This window comes from Sabethes cyaneus, chromosome 2, assembly GCF_943734655.1.
Source record: "Sabethes cyaneus chromosome 2, idSabCyanKW18_F2, whole genome shotgun sequence".
Lineage (NCBI taxonomy): Eukaryota > Metazoa > Arthropoda > Insecta > Diptera > Culicidae > Sabethes > Sabethes cyaneus.
The window spans coordinates 50,109,778-50,132,610 of record NC_071354.1 but is presented as its reverse complement, the minus strand read 5'-3'; the positions used below and the strand labels follow the sequence as shown (position 1 = coordinate 50,132,610).

Genomic DNA, 22,833 nt, shown 5'->3' with positions numbered 1-22,833 from the left:
TATTCAACTCTATTCCATTCGAAGGACTGCTGGTGAGATTGTTCTATTTTTACCCATATATACCACAATTCATAAATAAACTAGAATCGGGAAGAAGGAGGGACCATCAGAGCACTTGTTTGAAGCGGTGGGCCTAGGGAGAGTGAAACAGTCAAGTTTCTAGGGTTAATCTCTGCCCGATTAACAACACATCGTGGATAATGAGCGGGCTCTTCTCCCCACCTGCTGGAGTCATTCTGCATTAAGACGGTTTATTCAACGATTGACTCAGGTGACTTAGCCCTTGGAAGGAGATTCTCTAAATCCCTGGTACGTAAGTGATGTTGCTTATCGACTAATTCCCTTTTGGCCCTTCATACAAGAGTTGGGAAGCATGACCAATCGTTGAATATGTTCAACTCTTTTTGACTTGATAGGCTCATTGCTATGAACGGATGTTCTGCTAAGGCAGGTGGTAGTACCATATATTCATATTCAACAAACTTATTTTAATCATGACTTTTGAACGACTGAACCGATTTTCATGATTTCGATACTAAATGAACGCATCGAGTTCTATTTCAAATAATAAATAAGATGGTAAAACGAAGATTCCTTTCTTTAACTTTAGTAACTAAACAATTGACATACATTTTTAGTATCACGATTGAAAAAGTAGTGTTTATATAAGAGCAAAGTGCATAAGGTGTTTTCAAATACATTAAAATAGTTGCTAAGCTCATTCTACTGTGCGCTACTTTACCCAAGAAGATTTGAGCAATAATCTTCACCGGTTGTCAACAGACAACCTTAATTAATTTCTGCTCATTTTCTCGCACATATTTCATAGCGTGCTAGTTAGGTAGCAAACAAAACCCTAAAGCAACCTTCCCAACGGAAAGACGTCCCGCATCGCGCAAATGATTAAAAAGAAATTTATTTTTGTAATCATCGAAACATAAACATTCCTAATGAGCATTGATCACGGCTGGTTCCATCGGATTATCACCGTCAATCTCGAACGGATTCGAGCGCTACTCTGTTTAAACTCAACTCAACTCTCAGCGACGAAGCACAAATGTCTATAAACAAATCGTTTATTACGATAATATTTACATTTTATTATAAGCCGGTGTCAAGGGCTCGCTAGGATGCCCGCACATAGCGTTCCGCTGCAGCTGAGCAGCTGCACAACAAGCCGCGTTAAAGCTGAATGACCTGTCAAATAGTACAAATCACTAACCGTGTAGAGACTGGCGCTATTGGTCAAACTTCACACTATCAACGATTCAAATACCTTTATTTACATGAAGCCGTTGTTTCAATTTTCCACAAACATAAATTTTCAGCACCTATCAATCAGCCTAATCGAAATCAATTACTCAATATGACCAATCAACTGTGACAATCATACGTCGCCAGTCGACAGCTGACAAGCAAAGAGTGATCGACAATTTTATGTTTTGCTTCGGTTTATTTCTAAAGTCGCTCGTTGAACTTGGTTAGATCCGAAACTGACACTCTATCATGCTTCTGAAGAAACCGCCTTGTCTGTATGCATTTATACACACGGTCTTCCGAACGTCAATAATGTGGCATTACTGAAATGTATCATATATAACAAAAAACAACGCCTAACACTGTTTGTTCAACAGTTCCTTTTCCGCAGAACCATTCTTCCTTCGAGAGTGGATTTGAAGAGCCGCTGATCTGGATGCCGTGACGAAATTCAATAACATTCAGCATTGCCTGTCTGTGCCGCCCTTTCCAGGGCTTGTCCGGTCCCAGTAAGAAGTTCAACAAACAGAGAATGTTTTAATCATCGATCAAATCAAATCGTATTATTAGCTTGTAATCGATACGCAGTCGCTCGGCAAACTGTTCCTCCCGCACAGGTCTGTCCACCCCTACCAGCTGCAGCGCTGTCAGTCACACCTCGGACGTGTCGGTATCCGATGTACAGCGACGGGTATGATAGGAATTTTCTCGCCAACAACGAGAGCCAACAGCCGGACCCACATCGTCGTCGGATATCCGCCCGCGCTGGGAGGAGGTGCGGTCGGTGGTTCTTTGGATTACTTGCAGGTTTTCAGATCGATCGCCCTCGCAACTAGACTGTGAAAATGGATCACTAAAAGCAGTTCGTTCGATTGTTGATTACTCATTATGGATACTTTTTATCGATGCTGCTTCCTTGCCGCGCCGCGTTTCACTATCGCTCCGATTACTTTTCAGTGCCTTTTTTGCGGCTGCATTACTATGGTATGCGAGAGAGCTTTCGATGATTTAATACTAGGTATGCACGACGTACAACAACACTGTTGTTGATAGACGGTGCTGCGTTTTGCGGAACAAAGCACCCGGATAATTGAGGGTGGATCACAGCATAACATAGAAAATTAGAAAAACAAATATGTTTGCGACCCTACTTTCTCACCAACAATAGAAGCGATGAAATAGAAAGTGGTGGAAATGTGGATAAATAACATCAAAAGTCTGATGAATATGGCGGGTGAGGTATAACATAGCAGCCACTGCCATTTAAATATCCATCGATTTTTATAGCAACATGTGGTAGAGCACTGTCATGGTGAAAAATTATAGACTTGTGCATATTTGGTTTTCTTTGGACAAACCAATCACTGTGGGCTCATTCATAATGATTTGAACCAATTCTAGCAGCTCATAATCAATCAGTCCTTTCAGATCCCACCAAATATAGAAAGAATACCGATTGTTTGTTTGATTCAGATAATTTGATTGAATGTAACTTTAACAGTGTAAATGTCAATATCTCTTGATTTTTCTAGGATAAAATCCGTATCTTTTATTTAAATGGAAGCAATTTTAATATGTGATTTGATATTAAAGAGGCTCTTTGCCCATTTGACTCAGAATAAACTTTTTTTTTAATAACTACACAAAGCTTTCCTGTTTTTAACAGAAATATACAGTCAAAAAACAGCAGAGTTTGTTCTTATCACAAATAGAAGATGTCACATTTTGTTGAATAAGTTTATTGACATTTTTAACCCACATTAAAATCAAGGATAACAACTTGACCAGTCATAAAGTAAGTATATGACCAATATTTCAAGGCTTTGCATGGAATTTCAGTCACATATTGAGTCACACCATCTCAACTTCAGTGTTAATGTGTTATTAATAGGATGTTTCAACGGAATGTTTACTCATAGAAACACACAGCAGGCGCATATGTCTCGTAAAGCACGAAAAGGGCATTGCAGAAGGTCACTACTACTACTACTACAACTACTATCAGTAGTACCACTATTTACTACTAGCCCGCTGAACGACTAAAGGTCACACCCAAATTTCAGTGCCGGCAAACATAACACCTGAACTGAAGTAGATGACAAGTAGGTTGTCTGCCGAGTCGTCGTCATTGTTGATAAATTTAGATCGTCATTCCGCTACCGACAACAAATAGTGTGTGTCTCGAGAGGCCACACAATTAGCGAATGGCTCAGTTTGTAATATGCTAATCAGAACGCTGTCATATTTACATATTTCTGTAAAAAAAAATAGCTTAAAAAAACATCTCATTACTAACCTGCTATTCTCAGAACGGCACGATCTGCCGGGTCCAACTGCAGTATGCTAAGTGGCTTATCCTTTGCCCATTCTGCCAAGCTTTCCCGGTCCATGCTGAAGCCGGGAAGACTGCTGCTGCTCGGTTTCCTCGGAATTCTCTTCATGTTTGAATGCAAGTTTCAAACGGCTGTTACAATCATATATCGAATTTTCGGTAGTTATCACTTGTTCTCACTGGTAGCAGTTACGATAATGGATTGAATGCACGTAGAAGTCTATTCCAGTGCTGCTTAACATCTAATCATTAACTTTTCATCAATATAATAGCTAGTAACCGTATCCCACTTAATTATACATATATATTACACGCTCATCTCGCTGATGAACAATATAATTAAACTACTACTTTCATTTTTTGTTTCCTCTTCGTTGCAAGGAAGTATTATTTCACTATTTCGATTTTAACGGAATTCACTTTTACTTTAGACGAGCTGCCCAACAAGAGACTATTGCACTAATTTAGTTCTAGAAGCCCTGCGATGCTAGACATTCGCACAGTAGAAAACCATATCCAAAGCCAAACAGTTATCCTTGGCAATAGCACTATATAAGGAACACAATTACGACTGCTACTGCTACACAGTCAGCTATCCACCAGCAGGAAAACAGATTCGCCAGTTGCCTGTTACCCGGGGTGCGGACGGACGCACTGTGACGTAGATGTTGGTTGGGCTGGGGTGCGATTTCAAAAATCTAAACACCACCGAAATTTTTCACGAGCTAAACTTGCGTGCGTTAGCGGACGTCGTTGGTCAATGTTTCCGCGACACTTTTCATGGTCGCCGACCGTGTGTGTGGTTCCACCGATTTCAAGTTACTCTTTTCTTTCAATTCTCGCAATTTTGGCACGAATTGGCACTAGGCTGGATTTTTACCACTCGGTAGCTAGTTTCGATTGGTTCTTGGGTACGAAATGATCCACCTCAAAGCAGCAGAATAGTTTCGCCGCGATTGAAGCCTCACCCCGTCTCGCTTGTGCGATTGTTTTCTATGCTCGGCTTCTCTCCTACTGTTGAAGCTTGCGTTCGATTTATAACGGTTTCGTGTTTTGATTTTGCGATTATGAAATTTCTGCTGTGGTGTGCAGCCTTTTGGTTGGTTCACCGTATGGCTTAATCAAACGGAAAGCTTACATCCGAAATAAGCATCGAAATTGTGCTTCGTTTGGCAATTATTTTCGGTGCTTTGGGGGGGGGGGGGGGGCTCTCCTGCGTACTTGCGTACAGTAGTGCAATGGTCTTCGGCAGATTGCACTGTACGAATGTGGCGGCTGGTTGGTTTCATTCAGTAGTGTCTTCGCCAGTTGTAGACCCTACTGGTGCCTCAATCCATCCTCCTTCTGTATGCAAGATCATGCGAGAGATCCAATACCCGATCCAATGATAATGGTTGCGCTTATCTTAGGGTCTGCAAACGCACGGTCTGGAAATAAAAAGAAAACAGAGCGTAAATAGAGGGAAAGAAATTTGCAGCGAATATTCATAGGTGAGGAAAGATACGGCCAGCACCTAAAGTACAGTTACAACCATGAACCCATGACGGAATAAACCAGACAAGTTGGAGCAATATTTCATATGGAATATCAAGGCAGTCGTAGATTTGATACGTTAGATTTGTATGCAACATAAAGACTAGCTACTTTGAATAAAACAAGGCTATCAGTAGATTTTTGCAGCATAGGAAACTATTATTTATGCACAGAAAATCACAATCTAACCACATCAATGTAAGTGCATTTTATACCTCTGCTGATCTAGTTGTTTCTTTTATAAAAGATAATGATATGTTTTTCATAGAAATTTTTTTTTCGAGTATGTACAGCGTCATATATTACGGTGATACAAAAATTGCTGTTTCAAAAAGTTATAATTTTCGTTCTATGCCTATCTTAGCCAATTCACGGAAACATGAATTCATACAGTAGTTTCTCAGAAAGATATTTCAACTCTTAAAAACCGTGTTGCTATTACTATAAACAAAATAATTACTCCAATTATTTATGTTGAAACAATTAACAAAGAATTACAGTAGATTTCTCGCCACTTATAACCTCTTTAAAAGTAAGGTTATGAGCCCAAGTAGTCATGATGCGTACTGCTGAATGCAGCAATAAAATCGATTATGTTTTTCGCTGCTTGACAGCAACAACCACGTGATAATAAATCAATCAGCTTGGTTTGCTAGCAGCTTCCTTTGAAAATATATAGTCGTGGCAAAAAAAGTTTAAATTTTACTTTCAGATCATGGTGACCATAATAAAATATTCGAAAGAATCAATAATAAATTTTCAGCAGTTTCCTTTGTTATGCAGCATATGCGCATTAAATTTTATCGTTCATATTGGGATGCTAGGCGGCTAAAATCAACGCGCCATCGAATATTTGCAATTTTCCAAGACCACTTGTTTAAATAAAATTAACATCCAGGCTGCCACGAATACCATACACTCACTTTATGATCTAGCCAGGCTATATTGGCATATGCAGTCGTATTGAATTACAGAAACCGGTTAGAGGTGAAGAAGAAAAAACTACATGTCTTCATTAATCTAACCCAATCTCATCCTAATGTTCCCAACTCTCGAAATCAACCTAGAAAATGACGACTACATGAATCTATCATTTTGCTAGCCAATGCAATGAGAGCACCTAGGCATTTTTACTATAGAGAATACTTCAAATAATCAAGTGGAGCTATAAAAGACATCTAGTCGAATTCAATTCCTAGAAATCGAGGCATAGTAAGAAAGTGTGAACCTTGCATTCCCTGTTGTAACGTGACAGTTTTTTCCGACTTGCGTCCGGTTTTTTCTGTCTGATATCAACCCCATTTAAACGCAATACATTATGAAACAAATATGACAGGGGAAAACATTACGAAGCAAAATACCATTAAGAGGAAGTATATTGATTTTTGATTTTTGATAATACATTTTTAATAAAAGCAGTAACGACTGAAAACCAGCAGGAGGTGAGAAGAAGTGTTTTCTTAGACGAATAATGCTGCGAAATATTTCATAAAATATCTTTATATAAGATTGTGATAAGAAATGGTGAGATAATAAACAAATATCACTTTAAAGCTCACAAAATATTTTGGACAGAGCCTCAGAAATATGCAAGAAAATATCTTTACCTACGTAAACGGAAATATTTGACCCATCCAGCGTTTTTCAAACGTGTCAGATCGTGTCCGTCGCACGCGGTGATCTAGTATGCTATGCGTAATTTAACACTCAATACGTTGCGTTTAAAATTAAATTGCACCGATATTAAAATAGATAGACGTTTCACGTCAAAGAACGAATAGTACAACGGTGTCAAAGCTGTAAATTGGTAGATACAAGCAGGTAGAAAAAACTTTATCACATCTTTTTAGGAAAAAATTGATGAAAACGTATTATTGCCTCCCAGTTAGCCTCGAAGTATGATGCTGGTCTAATAAGCCAATCGCCGTATGTTCGAATCTCAACCGGGAAAGGCTGTTAGAGTCAATAGGATCATAGCAACTGGCCCTGCAATTGTTCTGTACTTTCTTTAAGAGCTGGCTGCGAAGTCTGTCGTATAAAAACAGAAGCAGGGCTTGATAAGGGATCGTAAGTTGAATGTGACTACCGTGAATGCGTACGCTTTCCGCATTCAACCTGCGCTTTTTGAACGATCATTTGACTGTTTTTTGAATCCAGTTAATCTGCCGCTTGCGCTGCTGCCGTCTTACAATGCATGCGGCCTTGTCTCCAAATCGACTGCTCACAGTAATGGTTTGTCACCCGGACTCGGTCCGACGCAAGCAAAATGTTCGTTTGTATTGGACGGAGTCCGACCGACTTCTTCCATGTACATGTAGTGGTTGTTTTTTATAGTGTTGAAGCCCTGAACAGATGGCCAAGTTTTGATAACGGAATGCAGCATGTTTTTTTTATGAAAACGCATTGAGAAACACTTATTGCAAAGCTTTTTGCTTCCGAAAATTTGCTAAATTTCATTAAGTAGAATGTTTAAGAGCAATTTTCAGCGATTGACTAAAGTTTTCGGAGTGTCTTAGTAGAATACGAAACGTGAAAATGAATAAAAAAGAAAAAATTTCCAATATAAGTAGAATAAATAGAAGAATTTAATTGCAAGTTTTCTTTTGTATTTAATTTCAATTTTCGGTGTAAAATTTTTTCAGCTTCCGGATGAAGGCAACAGAATCGAGCTAGCTAGCATACTTTATATACCGTGAACGCTCCTAATTCTGCACAGCTCCTAATTCTGCGCATTTTTCTTTTTATAAGTATTTTTTAACATTGTGCATAACTATGATCATTGCGTTATTTTTTTATAAATGTCGTCTGTTGAATATTACGCCATTATTCACAAACGGGCCATAACATTTAAGAGCGAAATAATTTAACGTGAAACTGAAAGTATTTTATATGACAGAAAACATCGTCGTTAGCACCAACGCTAAGATTGTCCTTCTAGAAAATTAACAAATCTATGATCGAAATTCTTTGCAATGATCAAATTACCCAGCATAATTAGAAAGAATAATTAGTTTTAGTCACGTTTTAGACAAAAAGAGTGATTGCATGCATTGCTTTCCTTAGAAAAATGCGATGCAATAATGCGCAGATTTAGGCACAGATTTTTCATTCATGTTCCAAATTCTGCGCAGTGATGTATTCTACGAAGAAATCGCGAAAGAATACGCAACCTCACCCAAATGGCTGAGGTATAGAGGCATGAAAATTCAAGTAGAATCTTTAACTTGCATTGATTGGCATCCTGTGCTGTGTCTCGGGGTCCGAACCTACGAGCGCCAATTCATGAAACCATCTATTTTTTAATGTCCAACCTCATGGGGCTGTCAGAGAGTGGGGAAGTGGTTTCTACATGAAAACACAATTTTTAGCATTAGTTTACAGTGTAATGTTCAGTATGCAGAAAACCCGAATCAATTGTTATCATTTTGATTGCCTCATTTTAAATATTTTATCTCGATAACGTGAAGGGCTTTTGCCACCCGACCAGCACAAGAAGGCCGGATCAAGGATTTAATTATGGTAATGGCTAATGTCGGATTTTTTTGAATGCTTTCAGCGTATAAAGACATAAACAGCATGGCAGGAGTATTTATTTTCACTTTTTGGGTGCGCAAAATTAGGAGCAAACATACGCAGAATTAGGAACATGGGCAAGAAAGTGCGCAGAATTAGGCACCGTGGATAAGTTTACAAAACGTAAAATATACTCAATTGTTGGTCGACTTATAATTCCCATATTTTTTACCAGATATTATAGACCGTAGCACTACACGTTGAGGCTATCCACGTTGTTAATTTAAATCTAGAATACTTAGAATAGCGGAAGAATCATAAAAATGTCTTAACTGCGCAGAATATGGTACGTTCACGTTACTAGAGCTAATTTAAGGGGAACAGAGCCAAAAATTAAAAATGTTTAATAACTCTGTAACGAGTGAAATCATATATTTCGATGGAGCAACATAGCTTTTTCCCGAGGCGTTCTATAAGCACAAACCAATTACAGTTTGTTTCCTTCTGTCTTAGTAATATGGAGGGTGCTGTTCAGATTGACACAGTATTATACCTTAAAGTAGCCTCCGATCGAATTGATCACCAAATTTTGCTACGGAAACTTTACCGGCAAGGAGCTTCTGAAGACTTCGTTGGCTGGCTTCATAGCATACAACCTAGGCTCTACCAAGTCGTGCAATTTCTGCTATAAGTCTGGTGTTCCACTGGGAAGTAATTTAGGACCGTAACATTTCCTATTTCAATAACGAGTGCTTTGTAAATCCAACGTGATGCAAACTGCTATACGCGGACGACTTTAAAAAAATTCCTAGTCGTAAGAACTATAGAGCATTCTTGGAAAGGTGATGCTATATGGCATCACCGAGCAACTCAGACTGGAGCGTAATAATGATTGTCCACATAACTATTTGAACCAGCTGGTGAAAACTGAATGAAATTTTAAACTGCTGCGAGATGCAGGCGAAAGAAACATGCTGAACTTAACTATAATTACTGTCGATTGAATCATAACGCGAATTTCGAAAATTACGGGAGTTTATCCCGATTTAAAGAAAAATATCTTAGTTTTAATAAGCACGTACGTGTATTTCAAATCAAATACCGACTATTGCTCTTTGAATATTTTGATTTCAACATATAGGTAAGAAAATCAATACCGTACTTGGCCATAAAGATGCAGCCTTTCGACCATGTTTATCTAGCCTAGTAACCTAGAGATAATGTAACGTTTGAAACTATTTTAAGCTGCTGATAAAAACGTATTTTGCGTTCGCACCATTTCCGAGCACTACCGGTGCTCATTGTTCAACGGAAAACCCCAAGTGAAAACAAACCATCGGTAAGAGTTAGCAGCTAAACTTCCGATATACGATCACATCAACCGTATGTACCTACATACAATATCGTTCGTTGGTATTATGAACCATCAAAGGGTTGATATGGTGCTGAAGATTAAGCATTATGTGTACGATGGACGCCACGAATAGCGAACGATGCAAGCAAGCAAAGAAACCTCATCGATGCAAACCTTATTTTCATTTCTTCACATATGCCTACCTACCATCATCACACGGGGTTTCCGTGTTTCTTGAGCCGAAGAAATTGAGCCATGTTGAAAGAGAAAAGCAACCAAAACAACAGGCCCCAAAGTATACCATCGAACAAACAAGCTAAAGGTACATACGAGTGTCGGATGGAACTGAACACAACATACATGAAAAACAACAATGCTGCTATAGAACCTGCTGTCGAAGAAGTGTGGGTGTGTTGGAGGGACGGTTTTTCAGCAAGAATGAATCATCCCGGCGAGTTGGGAAAAAATAGTTAGGTATAGAAAACGCACGTGTATTGAAGAAATATTCTCAAACACCAACGGTTACAATATCCTAGAAGGGGAATCACTCAGAAAAAATTTGACTAATTAGATTTAATTCACTTAAGAGTTAATACTGTTTTAATAATAATACAAGAGTAGGAAAAGAAAAACCCAATTAAATTTCACGGGTGAACCAAAGTAAACCAAGCAACGTGAGCATCGCGTTGGACAGTCACAATAAACAATAATATTAACGTCAGAACGAGAAGCAAAACAACTCAGCCAAAGCTGTAAGTATCCGGACTGATGAAGAAAATACACGAAAGCCTTCCAGAGCCTACAAAGCACACGAAGCTGGAAAAAGTTCACTGAACTTCTTTCTCTTTCCTTTTCTCACCTTGTCTCTAGTCGATTTTAGCTTCACTATTCGCTACATTTTCCACCATCCGCAAAGTACATATATTTTCCGCCATCATCCGTGAGCCCGTAGTCAGCCAACCGACCAGTAAACCAAAGCAATTCCCGCTGCTCCCAACGCCTATACCCCGCCCTGCGTCTGTTGTCGTTCCCCCTGCTCCGGCACTTCTAGCCCAAGTGGGTTAGCTGAATATTTTCCATCCCGTAAGTCCCGTAACTTGCAGTACATTGCCAGTGAAGAAATCGTTATAGAAACCAGATTTCTTGTTTCGCCTATCTTTCCGACTGGTTCTGATTGCAATCGCATTCTAGCCAGGTTTTACAGACTCTGGAAAGTGGGAGACCATGTCTCCCCGTGCGGTACTGACAACGCAAACTCTATAGGCGGGGGTACAATGGGACTAGTCCATTTGCTTCTTTTAGTCGTTGGTGTTGACCAGACCAGTGCACGATAACCTCACTTTCCATTCCGTTTGGTCCGTGTGGTGACATGATCGAGGGCGGCCTCTTACCGTCATCGAAAAGTTTCCTGCTGAAGCTTACCAGTTGGTATAGGTAAAGGATGCCTGCATAGCAGGGAGGACTGTTTACACGATCGTAGCAAAACGGCAGAGAACGGGTTTTGGTCGAGTGTAAAAGCAATTTTCAGCTCGTACCACCAACCATCGTTTGCGTTCTTTTTTCTGCTGGGAACCTTTCGAAAAATGTAAACCCAATCTAATACTCGTTTACAAAACTTCACTAGGTATGGTATGAAAATTTATGAAGTACGAATTATGGAGTATAAGAACAAAAAAAATTGTACAATAAAGCTTCTGATAAATGAGCAGAAATAAGACGAAACATATGAATAGTTTGAACATAGAATTGAACGGTACATTTTTCATATCTCAACTTCGCAAGCACAGACATCAAGGAGATATGACAAGAGCCAAGAACTTATAATGTTTAAAATTTCGATTCCACCCAATAAATTGGACGTCAGCCATTACACTTTTCGAATATAATTTCATGCAAATACTAGCCGCGACTAGGTTTGAGTTAATCCATGCTGAAAGTCTAATTTTGTGCAACTTTTTTTTAAACAATACGCACTTTTAAACAATATACACGTGTAATATTGTCACCGGAGGTCTTAGTCGTTGCTTTTTTATCCATAAAGCAGATAGCAGACTTTCCGGAATCCAACAAAAAGTAGTCTAAAAGTGACAAATCACACGATCTAAGCAACCGATTTACGGGACAAAAACGAGAGTCGATGTTAAATCAGACCGGACCAAGTCGCAAAATTAAAAAAAAAAAATAAGTTAATGACAGCAAACGATCAAGAGTTTTCTAAGCTGTATTTTACTCTGCTCAAACTGTTGCAAACAGCCAGAGTTATGTGAGATGATTTCGAACGATTGTTAACTGTAAACCATACAGAGCAGCAAACTTTGAACGCGTTTTACACGAAATCAGATTTTTGTCAGCTGGTTCGGTCTGACTTAACACCGACCAATTAAGTGACAAAGAGTGCCGTCTTGTTGAAATCACGTATCGGCCAGATCCAATGTTTGGATTTGCATTTGTGAAAATTCATTATCATCGATCTATATTCATCTATCACTTCCAGTTCGTCGCCGTCAACGGTTACCGTTCGTGGGAGGCACGAACGGTAGCCGTTGGTTCTTTGAGCTTCTTACTTTCATATATTTGGTCTTTCATGTCTTTATTTTTAGCCCAATCCTCCAAGTCTCAGCTTTCAGTCTGACGTAGATTGCCTCCGCCGTCGCAAGGTTCCTGGCTAAGATATCAAAGTAATGTTATCTGTGAAGCCAGGAGTTGGCTACCATTTGTGAAAATCATGCCACAGGTTTCAATGCCCGCACGTCGGATCACCCCCTCAAGAGCGATGTTAAACATCATGCAATATAAGCCAGCACCTTGTCTCAACCATCGCCGCTGTACCTCAACCTCTCAAAGGAAATCGAGAGTGTCCCAGAAACATCATTCGTTCCAATGCAGCTCTAATCAGTCGCGTCCGTTTACCCGGAAAACCGTGTTAGTGCCTTATCTACCATAGCTGGTCTCGATCGACTGTATCGTATGCTGCTTTGAAAACAATAAACACGTTGTACTCCCGACATTTCTGCAAGATCTGTTTGATGGTGAAAATTTGGCTCGTAGTGGCCCGAGTCCCCATGAAGCCAGCCCATGATAATTCCCTACAAAATCTTGTGCTATCGGTGGCGTCCTCTGGGTTGTCCTGCCCTTTGGGCACCAATTTTAATGTACCACCTCAGCTAAGCTAAATTTGAAAAAGGTACGTATAGAGCATTTATAGAGCTAATTATTATCTATAAATTTGCGAAACTAAGTATTGTTCTATCTAATGTATTTATGGCGTATTCTCGGTTCATGCCCGTTTGTGCACAGAGTGCTCAGAGTACACAGAGATCCGAGCACAAAGAGCAGGTTTGAATAGTTCGCTCATGGAAATTTTTCAAAATTATGGTCCAAAACAGGTTCTACGAATTTCATGAAGGTTGGCATATTTAGTAGCCTAGCCTTATGAATAAAAACAATACTTTAACAAAATCGAAAACTACACAAAAAAGGCAATTTTTACGGACATCGCGTATTTCGAAAATTCATAAGTCGTAAAACCAACTGGTTTTTTTTAATTAAAATGGAATCAAACTCCCAACAAACGAAAAAAATACTTCTATTTTCACAAAAAAATGCTTGAAAACTCCCAAAAAAGAAATAAGAAAAACTTGAAATAGGAAATAGGAACTCACTCTATCTAGCAAGCACCGCCTAGCCGAGATCCGAACATACGACGACTGGCTTATTAGAAAGGCATCGTAGCTTGAAGCTAATCGGGCGGTTTGATTCGTACTTTAACGTTCATTCAATTTAGCTTTCATTAATGCACTTACATGAACTCGTTCAAAGTCTTAATGAAAAAAATAATTTCGACGCGGGAATACGTCTTACAGGACGGTAAGGATCTGCCATTAAAGTTCAAAAACGAAAAAAATTGTCTAGTAATGTTTTAAACGCTTATAGCATATTTTTTCCACGCCGAATTAAAGAAATTTCAATCGCTAAATAATGAAAATTGATGATTAGTAGGAAGGTTAAACCCTTCATAAATTTTATTCGCGATTTCTCAAGTTCCCAAACACAGACAACATATTCATCTTATATATAAAAATGGATTTCTGTCTGTCTGTCTGTCTGTCGGAATGTTCCTTATAGGATCAAAAACTACTTAGCCAATCGGCGTGAAAATTTGCATGTAGAGGTTTTTAGGACCAGGAAAGGTTTTAGTGATGGTTAGAGACCTCTCCCCCACTAAGAGGGTGGGCTCCCATACAAATGAAACACAAATTTCTGCATAACTCGAGAACTAATCATGCAAATGAAACAAAATTTGGCATGTGGGTGGTTTTGGTGACAAGAATTAATTCTATGGTAAATTGAGACTCCTCCCCTCTTTAGAAGGGGAATTATGACTCCTCTCCCCTTTAGGAGGGGGGGCTTCCATACAAATGAAATACAAATTTCCTCATACCTCGAAAACTAATCAAGCAAATGGGACCAAATTTGGCATGAAGGTTTTCGAGGATAAGAATATTTTCTATGGTGATTTAGGACTCCTCCCCACTTTAAGAGGGGGGGCTCCTGTACAAATTAAAAACAAATTTCCTCATAACTCGAGAAATAATCAAGCAAATGGAACCAAATTTGGCATGTGGGGCTTCTAGGGGGCAGAAATCTGTTCTATGACGAATTAAGACCCCTCCCCTGTTTAGGAGGGGGGGCTCCCATACAAATGAAATACAAATTTCCTCATAACTCGAGAGCTAATCCAGCAAATGGAACCAAATTTGGCATGTAGGTGTTTTTGGAGGCAAGAATTTTTTCTATGATGAATAAGAACCTCTCCCCACTTTAGGAGGGGGGGCTCCTATACAAATGAAATACAAATTTCCTCATAACTCGAGAACTAATCAAGCAAATAGAACCAAATTTGGCATGTGGGTGTTTTCGGTGACAAGAATTTATTCTATGGTAAATTGAGACCCCTCCCTCTTTATAAGGGGAATTGTAACTCCTCTCCCCTTTAAGAGGGGGGGCTTCCATACAAATTTCCTCATAACTCGAGAACTAATCAAGCAAATGGAACCAAATTTGGCATGTGAAGGTTTTCGAGGGCAGGAAAATTTTCTACGGTGAATTAGGACCCCTCCCCACTCTAAGAGGGGGGGGGGGGCTCCTGTACAAATGAAATAAAAAATTTCCTCCTAACTCGAGAACTAATCAAGCAAATAGAACAACATTTGGCATGTGGGTGTTTTTTTTTGGTGACAAGAATTTATTCTATGGTGAATTGAGACCCCTCTCCTCTTTATAAGAGGAATTATAACTCCTCTCCCCTTTAAGAGGGGGGGCTTCCATACAAATTTCCTCATAACTCGAGAGCTAATCAAGCAAATGCAACCAAATTTGGCATGTGAAGGTTTTCGAGAGCAAGAAAATTTTCTATGGTGAATTAGGACCCCTCCCCACTTTAAGAGGAGAGGCTCCTGTACAAATGAAATACAAATTTCCTCATAACTCGAGAACTAATCAAGCGAATTGAACCAAATTTGGCATATGTGTGTTTTTGGAGACAATTTTTTTTTCAATGATGAATTGGGACCCCTCCCCACTTTAGGAGGGGGGGTCCTATACAAACGAAATACAAATTTCCTCATAACTCGAGAACTAATTCTGCAAATGGAACCAAATTTGGCGTGTAGGTGTTTTTGGAGGCAAGAATTTTTTCTGTGATGAATTAGGACCTCTTCCCACATTAGGAGGGGGGGCTCCAATACAAATGAAACACAAATTTCCCCATAACTCGAGAACTAATCAAGCAAATAGAACCAAATTCGGCATGTGGAGGTTTTTGGAGGCAAAAATATTTTCTACGGTGAATTAGGATCCTTCCACACTTCAAGAGGGGGGGCTTCTACACAAATGAAATACAAATTTCCTCATAATTCGAGAACTAATCAAGCAAATGGAACCATATTTGGCATGTGGGTGTTTTTGGAGGCAACCATTTTTCCCATTATGAATTAGGACTTCTTACGTTTTTAGGAGGGGGGGGGGCTCCCATTCAAACGAAATACAAATTTGCTCATAACTTTAGAACTAATCAAGCAAATGGAACCAAATTTGGCATGTGAGAGTTTTAGATGGCAGAATTTTTTTTCTGTGGTGTATTACGACCCCTTTCCCTTTTAAGAGGGTGGGCTCCCATACAAATGAAATACAAATTTCCTTATAATTTGAGTACTAATCAAGCAAATGGAACCAAATTTAGCATGTAGGAGATTTTTGAGTCTTGAATTTATTTTATGATAGTTAGAGACCTCTCACCCCTGTGGTAGGGGGATATGGACTCTCATACAAATAAAACAGAAATTTTTGCGAAACTCAAAAACTAATCCAACTCGAGAAATTCGAGACTCTTCCATAAAACATTAATCAATAACAAGACCACAAAAACTATCTATAGTAACACTAGATCATTCAGGACGAGCCGGTCGCGAGTGTTGCCGGTGACCCGCCGTCGGAAGCGCCGCCCACTGGGGGGCTTGCAAAACTCGAGAAGTGACAAAGATCATCCGAGATTCATGATTTATGTACAACACAGGTTAATTTGTGGCAATACGAAGTTTGTCGGGTCAGCTAGTTATCTATAAATTTACGAAACTAAGTATTGTTCTATCTAATGTATTTATGGCGTATTCTCGGTTCATGCTCGTTTGTGCACAGAGTGCACATTGTGTAGCCACTCAGTGTAAACCAAGAATGCGCCTTAATCACAAAAGACAGAGCAATACTAATTCAACAATTTTATAGATAAGCTCTATAAGTGCTCCACATGTAACATTTTCAAATTGAGCTTGGCTGCGTTGGTATGGTCAAATAAGTAAAAATAAATAGATCCGAGCACAAAGAGCAGACTTGAATAGTTCGCTCATGGAAATTTTTCAAAATTATGGTACAAAATAGGCCAAAGGGTCTACGAATTTCACGAAGGTTGGCATATTTAGTAGCCTAGCCTTATGAACAAAAACATTACTTTAACAAAATCGAGAACTTCAAAAAAAGGCGATTTTTACGGACATCGCGTATTTCCAAAATTCATAACTCGCTTTCATTTGATCATTTATGGTCTTCAACACTTTTGTTCGGATGAATATCCCCCTTAATCTAAAACTGTCAAAAGTTCGTCATCGCTTACTATAATGAAAATAAAAAAATAACTTTTTTGTGTTAGGAAATATAGACATAGTTTCTTCGGCAAAGTTGTAAATATTGTAAAAACAAGCAATTTTGCTGAAGGCATAAAATTTCAATCTTTATCGAGTACTGAACTATAAGCCATGTTCTTTAAAGCTTCTTTGAAAATTGGTTTTTCATCCTTAGCTTTTGTTAGTAGCATTTTATAAGAATACAATGTTCTAGGCAATTATCGAAGCTCTCAAAATACACGTTTTTGCAAAAGACCGCAAATCTCTTGGACCTTTACTTGCTGAGTTCGACAAAGTTATGGAAAATATAAAGGTAAACAACTTTGCAAAAGACATGACATTCCTATTCCTATCGAGTGCAGAGCTATAGAGCATTTTCCTTGGAAATTCTTTAAAAACTAGTTTTTCATACTTAGCATATGTTGCTTATATTTTACAGGAATATATGATTCTAGGTGATTATTGAAGGACTCAAAATACACGTTTTTGCAGAAGATTGCAACTCTCTAGGACCTTTGCTTACAAAGTTATCGCTTTCGGCTCGTGAAGTTAAGGAAAAATAAAGCTGTAATAAGCGATAACTTTGTAAGGAAAGGTCCTGGAGATTTGCAAGCTTCTGCAAAAACATGTGTTTTGAGTCTTTCAATAATCGCCTAGAACCATATACTCTTGTAAAATGCAACCAACATATGCTAAATATGAAAAACTTATTTTTAAAGAATTTCCATAGAAAATGCTCTGCAACTCTGCACTTGATAGAGATAGAAATGTCATTTCTTTAGCAAAATTGTTTATCTTTATGTTTTCTATAACTTCGCCGAAGAAACCATGTGTCTATCCAGGCTTGTTATTTCCTCACTCATTGTGCAAAAAGTGCAACTTTTTTTGTTCCACACAATGAGCAGAACTGCTTTCAGAAATGAGAAGTAAATCCACACAATGAGAAACAGACTAAACACAATGAGAAAAACTGACGTGCAGAAAAATTTCTTAATGCGCTCTTTAAATGAGTCGGTTTTGCTCCCGGTCCTCTCGGTAGCTACAGCAGTAAACCTGGAAACAAAACAACCGGTGCGCGTACAGCAGCTATAGACTCAGAGGCGTCAAGACAATCAAAAGTCGTTATATTTTGAATCTTAGCGGAGAATTGCCTTTGTTTATAATGGGACTTTCCTGTTGGTACGCGACAAGAAGCATATGTATGGGAATTCAAATGTTGCCATATCTAAATAACATTTTTCGCACTGTTGCCGTAGTGACATGCCTAACCATATGATGCAGTTGCGTTCACGGGCAGCCAAACTCAACTGAATATACTAAATGTAAGAATCATGATTCAACTGCATTAATGGATTAATATTTTTCTGATGGCAATGACCGCTACTGACAATCGTCGTTTTTTCTCAACGCACTACCCATGTTAAAACTACCCGTAGTTGTCATACGTCAGCGCATCGCATCAACTTATTCAAAGTGTATTAACATTCTCCTCAATGAGTAGCACAGTGTGCGGTTGCTCATACAACTGCGTTCAGCAAGAAAGAGCACAGTTGAAATGAAACGGAGCAGAATAAATCGCGTTGAAGACTGAGCACAGTTTGAATTTTTCTCTTCTCTTTTTTTCTTCTGAGGAGGTGCCATCCCTGTGTCTATCTACGAACACACAAAAAAGGACGTGCCATTAAAGTTCAAAAACGGAAAAATGCTAATGTTTTAAACGCTTATAGCTTATTTTTTCCACGCCGAATTAAAGAAATTTCAATCGCTAAATAATAAAAATTGATGATTAGTTGGAAGGTAAAAACCTTTCATAAATTTTATTCGCGATTTCTCAACTGCCCAAACACAGACGACATATTCATCTATACCTATAAAAATGGATTTCTGTCTGTCTGTCGGGATGTTCCTTATAGAATCGAAAACTACTGAACCAATCGGCGTGAAAATTTACATGTAGAGGTTTTTAGGACCAGGAAAGGTTTTAGTGATGGTTAGAGACCTCTCCCCCCACTAAGAGAGTGGGCTCCCATACAAATGAAACACAAATTTCTGCATAACTCGAGAACTAATCATGCAAATGAAACAAAATTTGGCATGTGGGTGTTTTTGGTGACAAGAATTAATTCTATGGTAAATTGAGACCCCTCCCCTCTTTAGAAGGGGAATTATGACTCCTCTCCCCTTTAAGAGGGGGGGGGGGGCTTCCATACAAATGAAATACAAATTTCCTCATACCTCGAAAACTAATCAAGCAAATGGGACCAAATTTGGCATGAAGGTTTTCGAGGACAAGAATATTTTCTATGGTGAATTAGGACTCCTCCCCACTTTAAGAGGGGGGCTCCTGTACAAATGAAAAACAAATTTCCTCATAACTCGAGAACTAATCAAGCAAATGGAACCAAATTTGGCATGTGGGTGTTTTTGGAGACAAAAATTTTTCCTATGATGAATTGGGACCCCTCCCTACTTTGGGAGGGGGAGCTCCCATACAAATGAAATACAAATTTCCTTATAACTCGACAACTAATCAAGCAAATGCAACCAAATTTGGCATGTGGGGCTTCTAGGGGGCAGAAATCTGTTCTATGATGAATTAAGACCCCTCCCCTGTTTAGGAGGGGGGGCTCCCATACAAATGAAAATCGAATTTCCTCATAACTCGAGAACTAATCAAGCAAATGGAACCTAATTTGGCATGTAGGTGTTTTTGGAGACAAAAATTTTTTCTATAATGAATTGGGACCCTTCCCCACTTTAGGAGGGGGGGCTCTTATACAGATGAAATACAAATTTCCTCATAACTCGAGAACTAATCAAGCAAATGGAACCAAATTTGGCATGTGAAAATTTCGAGGGCAAGAATATTTTCTATGGTGAATTAGGACTCCTCCCCACTTTAAAAGGGGGGCTCCTATACAAACGAAATACAAATTTCCTCATAACTCGAGAACTAATTAAGCAAATGGAACCAAATTTGGCATGTGGGTGTTTTTGGAGGCAACCATTTTTTCTATGATGAATTAGGACCCCTTACCTTTTTAGGAGGGTGGGCTCCCATACAAACGAAATACAAATTTCCTCATAACTCTAGAACTAATCAAGGAAATGGAACCAAATTTAGCATGTGGGTGTTTTTGTAGGCAAGAATATTTTCTATGGTGAATTAGGACTCCTCTCCACTTTAGGAGGGAGGGCTCCCATACAAATGATAATACAAATTTCCTCATAACTCGAGAATTAATCAATCAAATGGAACCAAATTTGACATGTAAGTAGTTTTGGAGGCAAAATTTTTTTCTATGGTGAATTGAGGCCCCTCTCCTCTTTAGAAGGCGAGTTATGACCCATATCCCCTTTAAGAGGGTGGGCTTCCATACAAATGAAATGCAAATTTCCTCTTATCCCAAGAACTAATCAAGCAAATGGAACCAAATTTGGCATGTGGGAGTTTTAGATGGCAGAATTTTTTTCTATGGTGAATTACGACCCCTCCCCCTTTTAAGAGGGGGGCTCCCATACAAATGAAATACAAATTTCCTTATAACTTGAGTACTAATCAAGCAAATGGAACCAAATTTGGCATGTGGGGCTTTAAGGGGGCAGAAATTTTATCTATGATGAATTAAGGCCCCTCCCCTGTTTAGGAGGGGTGGCTTCCATACAAATGAAATTCGAATTTTCTTATAACTTGAGAACTAATCAAGCAAATGGAACCAAATTTGGCATGTGGGAGATTTTGGAGTCTTAAATTTATTTTATGATAGTTAGAGACCTCTCAACCCTGTGATAAGGGGATATGGACTCTAATACAAATAAAACAGAAATTTTTGCGAAGCTCAAAAACTAATCGAACTCGAGAAATTCGAGACTCTTCCATAAAACATTAGTCATTAACAAGACCACAAAAACTATCTATAGTAACTCTAGATCATTCACGACGAGACGGCCGCGAGTGTTGCCGGCGCCCGCCGTCGGAAGCGCCGCTAAAGGTTTTTCGCAAAATGATATTCGGCGAAATGTTGTACAATCATGGCAAACATTACTATCCGCTTCGGGCAGGAGAGTTGTTTTCTACTTTATTGTGAGGAAAAATTGCAAATTTGTGTATTAAACTACCCATTTCTGGTAACTAATAAGCCTTGACATAAGCAGCAAATCAGCGTATCTGGCATTTTATACTGCACGTTGCTGTATATTAGCTTTTTGACTGCATAGGTGTTGTAAATTGGCATCCAAAATTGTATTCAAATTCTTCGTGTCGGTATAATTAGCTGTAAATTAGCATTGTCAGCACTGTAAGAAGGTTATCAGTAAAGTAGCTGTATATTTTGCCAAAATAGCATTTAAGTAGCATTTAAGGCGACTTAAACGCTTATTGGCCTACATTTGAATAGCATTGGTGATCCTTATTGGTTACCTGGGATGCTTTCATAGTTACGTAACTGCCAAATGAATCATCTAAGGTTGAACTCCTCAGAAACTTGCAAAACTCGAGATTGAGGCAAAGATCATCGGAGATTCATGATTTATGTACAACACAGGTTAATTTGTGGCAATACGAAGTTTATCGGGTCAGCTAGTATACTATATAGGTAGCTACTGTGAACAAGATTCGAGAGCATAACGAGCTTGCTTCTTGATTATTGTTAGTACAAACAAACGTACGCTTAGTTATTTTAAATTTAACAAAGCCTGATCAAGCGATGACTAAACTCAATTATGAAATCGAACAGAACAAATGCAGTAAGATTTCGATTTTTTGCCTGAGAAAAGTATTTGTTTTTAGCAGCTAAATATAGCTCACCTACTAAAAACTTTGTTTTAGTTTATCTGCTCTAAATGGTACGAAGATTTAAGACGTAGTGACGAACACGATAGAAACACACATAATTACAAAATAACTATTAAAAAACCTTCTAAAGTATAACAGTCCCATTTATATAGAAAACTCTATAGAAAATGGGACTGTTATGCGATTCACGGCAGTACAGCGAGTATGAGTTAAAGAATTTTTTTTTCTATTTAAGTCTACTATTGTTACAAATTCAAAAAATATTCTTTTAGCAAAGGATTTGAACACAAAATATTCACTTCAAAATAGCTGGTAAAACAAATTATTCACTTGCACAAAAATATTTTGACTGCTACTTACAACCTTCATCAGCGCTTATTGAGAAGTGCTCATTATATAGAACAAATTTTTAGCTTTTCATACACTGAGGTGTTATTTTAATCGTTTCATGGAAATAAAACATGAAAATATTATGCGCAATAACCAAACCCCAATATTTGGAAGTAGCATAAAATCTAGATTACATCCATCGAAAACCATCGGTAAAATTTCGATAAGCACGTCACATCCCCTTTAAACATATTGCACAACTCAGCACCAAAACACGTCTACCATCATCGTGATATCGATTTTTCACCACCGTGACACAGGTCGGTCGGGAAGGGACGACAATTGCACTTGAACGCGTTTGATTCGACAAGGCATATTCTTTCTCCGCACGTTTTTGTTCGCTTCTATAAAATGGTTTTCGACTGCCATAATACTGCCTCGTTGAATCATCGCAGGGAAACCCAACAAAGTCACCCACCTTTGTTATTCAGCAAGGATAAAAATCCTGCGTGTATTCCTTCCTCCGCAGAATAATGCACCT

The 22,833-nt window shown here is 38.6% G+C and overlaps 1 protein-coding gene across 1 annotated transcript in view; it reads right to left on the bottom strand.

Moving 5' to 3' along the window:
* LOC128737898 (microtubule-actin cross-linking factor 1) overlaps positions 1-22,833 on the bottom strand; it is a 401,187-nt gene that overhangs the window by 357,223 nt on the left and 21,131 nt on the right. Inside the window, exon 2 of the mRNA XM_053832661.1 lies at positions 3,554-5,016. Coding sequence (XP_053688636.1) covers positions 3,554-3,698 — 145 coding nt within the window. The 5' untranslated portion in view covers positions 3,699-5,016. The remainder of the gene's footprint in view (positions 1-3,553; positions 5,017-22,833) is intronic.